Source organism: Scylla paramamosain, chromosome 39, assembly GCF_035594125.1.
Source record: "Scylla paramamosain isolate STU-SP2022 chromosome 39, ASM3559412v1, whole genome shotgun sequence".
NCBI lineage: Eukaryota > Metazoa > Arthropoda > Malacostraca > Decapoda > Portunidae > Scylla > Scylla paramamosain.
In genome coordinates this window covers 13,667,382-13,672,940 of record NC_087189.1, presented here as the reverse complement: position 1 = coordinate 13,672,940, position 5,559 = coordinate 13,667,382, and the positions used below count along the sequence as shown (strand labels likewise).

The window sequence follows — 5,559 nt, the reverse complement described above, 5'->3', positions numbered from 1 at the left end:
AGCTGATCTTAATCAGCAGCTGATCTGATCAGCTGCTTAAGTGTAAGCACAACACGCTTCCTCTTTTCTACAACTTTAGGCATGACGAAGGCGTCAGGCGATAAACAGTGCACACGCGGGACTGAGTCACTGAGTAAACACAGTGCAGTGGGCTGCGGATGGCGCAAAGCAGTGCGCTCTGGTGGCCAAGGGACAAAGTATGCCTCGCGCGGGAATTTTAATCGATTTTATGAGTACACATTGATTTTTAATTGATTTTAAGGCTCGGGGAAAAATGTGCCGGATACTTGAAGCTGCCGGATACTCGAATGCCAGATAAGAGGGATTTTACTGTATTATTAAATTTTCTATCACATATTTTGGTTTATTTTTTTATTTCTTTCTTTTAGTTTCTTCCTGTACGAGAATGTTTTTTTTTTCGTTTAGAATTGCCGCAAATTTTTACTTTTATTTTCCTTATTTCTGTGTATTATTATATTTATTTATTTATTTTATATTTTTTTCGTATTATGGTGTGAATATTTATTGATGACTTATAATACGTAATAAAAAATAGCCTATAGTTTTTTTTTCATTATTTTCACTATTATTTTCTATCATTATATTTCTTTTTATTTATTTACTTGGTATTTAAACTTTCATTACACGTGGCAACATGCCCTGTAGTTTTATTATTATTATTATTATTATTATTATTATTATTATTATTATTATTATTATTATTATTATTATTTTCACACTTATTCTTACTCTTTCACTCTATAACTTATTAATCTCTTTTCCAGCTTTCTATTATAACGTAACTGTTACATTTCACTATTTATTTGGTATTTAATTTCTATGGCACGTGAAAAAAAAAAAAATCCTGTACTTTTATTAATATTTTCAATTTCACTCTTGTTTGCATTAAGTGGCGCGTGTTTGAGATGGCAACACTACAGCCGATCAGTGGTGCTTCTCCTGTTAGTACGAGCGAATCTGGCTGTTGTTGTTGGTTGGTGGTGGTGGTGGTGGTAGCGGTGATAGTAGTAGTAGTAGTAGTAGTAGTAGTAGTAGTAGTAATAGCAGTGATGGTGATTATGATAGCTTCGGTAGTAGTAGTAGTAGTAGTAGTAGTAGTTCTCTCACATATATTTTGTAGATATTTCATAAAAAAAAATTTGATATTTAGATAAAAAATGCATCCCACTTTTTATGGTTATTAAATTTCATAATGGAAACACACTCTCTCTCTCTCTCTCTCTCTCTCTCTCTCTCTCTCTCTCTCTCTCTCTCTCTCTCTCTCTCTCTCTCTCTCTCTCTCTCTCTCTCTCTCTCTCTTCATTATAAGGACAATGAAAACGGGCGATGCAAACTTTAAAGAAAATCTCGGTAATGGTCTTGAAGGAAAGGAAAGGAGACCAAGAGGAAGAGGAGGAGGAAGAGAAGGAGGAGAGGGAGAGGAAGGGAGAGGAAGGGAAACTTTGGTAACACTGAAAAGTTTGCACCCCTGTCTAGCGTTGGCAATACTGTAGGGAACGTAAAGTTGGCAAGCCACCCTCCCCTCTCTCTCCCCCCTCTAACCTGCCCCCTTCTCCCCTCCCCACTGAACCCTCCTCCTCCTCCTCCCCCTCCCCCAGCGCTGTAGCTCTCCACATTGTTGGAAAGTGTGGCCGAACTCTCGAACACACACACACACACACACACACACACACACACACACACACACACACACACACACACACACACCTCCGAACATTGAAAGTAAAAGAAAATAATAATAATAATAATAATAATAATAATAATAATAATAATAAATGATAGTAATAATGATAGTAATAATAATAATGATAACAGTAATTTTGAAATACTAGGTAAATAAGAATAAAATAAAATGAAACGATTAATAATTTCCTCTTGTTTTCCATCTTTGCTTTCCTCCCTACCTCCTTTTTTTCCTCTAATTTCCTCCTTTCTAGTTTCCGCTTTCTTTCCTCTCTGTTTTCCTTTTATTCCACGTTTTTTTCTACCTTTTTCCCTTTTCTTTCTTCCTTCTTTGTTTTCCTTTTTATTTTCTTCCTTTTTTTTCCTCCTTCCTCTCTCAGTTATCCTTATTTTTCCCTAATTTGCTCTCCTGCTCTACTTTTCCTCTTCCCTCCTCTCTGTTCTCATTTCTTTCCATGTGTTTTTCCTACTTTCCTCCTTGTTTTCCTCGCTTTCTTCTCTCCCTCCCTTTTTCTGCTTTCATTTTCTTTTTTTCCCTTTTCTTCCTCTACTTTTCTCCGCCTTTTCCTGTTTTCCTCCTTGTTGCCTATTTTTTCCTCGTTTTCCTAATTTTTTTCCTTTCCCACTGCTTTTCCTGTTTTCCTTGTGTGTTTTCATTAGTGGTGTGGAAGGAAAGGCTTTGAGTGTATTGCAGAGTAGATGGTTAAAAACACGTCAAATTTTAATGGCTCCAGTAGTAGTAGTAGTAGTAGTAGTAGTAGTAGTAGTAGTAGTGGTAGTAGTGGTAGTGGTGGTGATGATATTGGTGGTGTTGGTGGTGGTAGTAGTAGTAGTAGTAGTAGTAGTAATAGTAGTAGTAGTAGTAGTAACAGTAGCAGTAGTAGTAGTAGTAGTGGTAGTAGTAATAATAACAGTAGTAGTAGTAGTAGTAGTAGTAGTAGTAGTAGCGGTGGTGGTGGTGGTAGTAGTAGTAATAATAGTGGTAGTAGTAATAGTAGCAGCAATAGTAATAGGAACAGTAGTAATAGGAACACACACACACACACACACACACACACACACACACACACACACACACACACACACACACACACACGTCCAATTGAATATATTACAGTCAACACTTGTTAAAAAAAAATTAATTTGAAAAACATTTGTAGCATTTAAAACAATGACGTAATTACTTTCTTATGTAAATGCTTTGTGGCTGTTAATTTGATCTCAACATTTTATGAAATTCTGATAACAATGGTGCGCTGTATTACTGTTTTTACTACTGTATATTTTTGTCTCTTTTATTTATTTATTTGTTTATTTATTTATTTTGTAGGAGTGTTTCGTAATTATTTTCACGTAGCTTCAAATGAGCGAAGGATTGAGGCTGAGCGAGTTTCGTAATGCAAAGAAAACGAGAGTGAAGTGATGGTTTTCTTAATTTTTTTAAGGGATACGAAAGAAAAATTTACTCCCTTTTAGTACAGACAGCAACAGGTGCACCGATACTACTACTACTACTACTACTACTACTACTACTACTACTACTACTTCTTCTAATGGAACAACAGCAGCAGTAACGGTGATAATAACAATAATAACACTACTACTACTATTACTACTGATACAACAACAGCAAGGGTAACAAACAACAACAACAACAATACCACCACCACCACCACCACCACCAAAACTCACGTCCCATTGAAGAGTAATGACTTGGAGGGAGGAAGGGAGAGGAGAGGTGGGGGAGGAAAGGAGCAAAGGGTCTCCTGGGCTGCCTCTCCTCATTATGGCCGCACCGCACCTGGCACACCTGATAATGTCCCCCAAGACTTCCGGGTGTAGGTGGTCGGGGGGGGGGGTAGGGGAGGGAGAGGGTTGTTTTGTTGCTTCTAATGGCAGTAGTGGTGGTGGTGGTGGTAGTGGTAGTAGTAGTAGTAGTAGTAGTAGTAGTAGTAGTAGTAGTATTTTGGCCGTTCTTTTTAGGAATATCATTTCAGTGGCCATTTTCGTAGTAGTAGTAGTAGTAGTAGTAGTAATAGTAGTAGTAGTAGTAGTAGTAGTAAGAGGAGTGGTGATGATAATGGTACTAGTAGTGGAAGATGGGGAAACACTAGAGAACACAAACAACAAGCAGCAGCAGAAATGATAACCCTTACGATGCTGTTTGTGATAACGAGGACTAGGAGAAGGAAGAAGAGGATGAAGAGGAGGAGGAGGAGGAGGAGGAGGAGGAAGAGGAATATTAGCAGGAAAAGATTATACTCTAACGTAACCTGACCCAACCTAAACTAACCTAACGTAACGTAACCTAACCTAACGTAACCTAACCTAACCTAACGTAACCTAACCTAACCTAACCTAACGTAACGTAACCTAACCTAACCTAACCTAACGTAACCTAACCCTAACCCTAACCTAACCTAACGTAACCTAACCTAACCTAACCTAACCTAACGTAACCTAACCTGATCTAACCTGACCTGACCTAATCTAACCACATCTTTCTTCTTCCACAGGGTGATGGTGGGCCGTCTGTCCAGCGCTCCCACGTGGGCGCCCTGCTCTCAATAAGACAGTGGCGACCACACCCACGTCCTCCCACAACACGCCTCCCACGCTACTTCCACTCCGCCCACTCCGCCCACTCCGCCCACAGCAAGCCATGGACGAGGGGGACGAGGAGACAGGCATAGACCCGCGCCCTGACAGCATGGGGGGTGAGGTGACCGCGGGGGATGCAGAGGCGGGGCGGGGCGGGGGAGGAGCAGGGGGTGGACAACTTCTCCTGGCCAATCCCCAGCCTCCCGCCATCCGCTCCTCACTGCTCGGCCCCGCCACGGACGCCAAGGATGCCGCCAAGAACAAAAACATCAAGGTAAGGGAGAAAATTGGCAACTTGTCTTGTTCCCAGCCCCCAGAAACACGTACTTCGCACCTCTTCTGTTTTCCAAGGGCTCTAGTTGAAGTTGTACGGGTTTTTACTTGTGTTTTCATGGTTTTGGTGGCAGGCTAACGAGGTTTTTGGTTATTAGTTGGAGTAACTCTGGTGAGAACACGGCTAATTGTCTGTGGCCTTGGAAAATAGTCGTGGTGAGAGAGAGAGAGAGAGAGAGAGAGAGAGAGAGAGAGAGAGAGAGAGAGAGAGAGAGAGAGAGAGAGAGAGAGAGAGAGAGAGTTTCTGATACGAACTATTATGTGAAAGATAGTTTTTGGTTATCCTTGTGTTGTGAGTCATCTGCTTACTCCTCCAACACATCTTTACTCATTCTGACTAATAACAGGTGAGTGAATTTTCGCGATCATTGTTATGAGTCGTCTAGTTACTCATCAGACATACCATTACCCATTGTAATAAATATATACGTGAGTGAATTTTCGTGGCCAGTTTGTTGTGAGTCATCTGCTTACTCATCCAACACGTCTTTACTCATTCTAACTGATAGGTGAGTGAATATCCGTGACCAGTGTGTTGTGAGTCACCGAGTTAGTCACCCAACACATTTTTTACTCAGTCTAATGAATAAGTGCGTGTTTTATTTATATCAGTGTGTTGTGAGTCATTACTTACTCACCTAGTGCATTCTTACTCGTTCTGACTGATAGGTGAGTGAATTTTCCTGATCATTATGTTGTGAGCCATTATTCACTCACCCAACACAATAATACTCATTCTAACTACTAGGGGAATTTTTTATTGTGTTTTTTCTCGCTATCATTGCGTCGAGTCGTTATTTACTTACCGAACACAATATTACTCAGTCATACAAAGGAATACAAAGGAAGTCCAAGCAGCAACAGACCATGAGGCAAAAAAGGGTTAATGTATCGATCCTTTTCATAACCCTTTCCTCCTCT

General features: G+C 40.1%; 1 protein-coding gene across 1 annotated transcript in view; it reads left to right on the top strand.

The window, feature by feature from the left end:
* The first annotated feature begins 4,197 nt into the window (after nt 1–4,197).
* The window catches only part of LOC135092242 (transient receptor potential-gamma protein-like), a 180,257-nt gene continuing 178,895 nt past the window's right edge, over nt 4,198–5,559 (top strand). The window contains 1 exon segment of the mRNA XM_063990616.1: nt 4,198–4,579. Within this exon segment, the coding sequence (XP_063846686.1) occupies nt 4,367–4,579 (213 nt within the window). The 5' untranslated portion in view covers nt 4,198–4,366.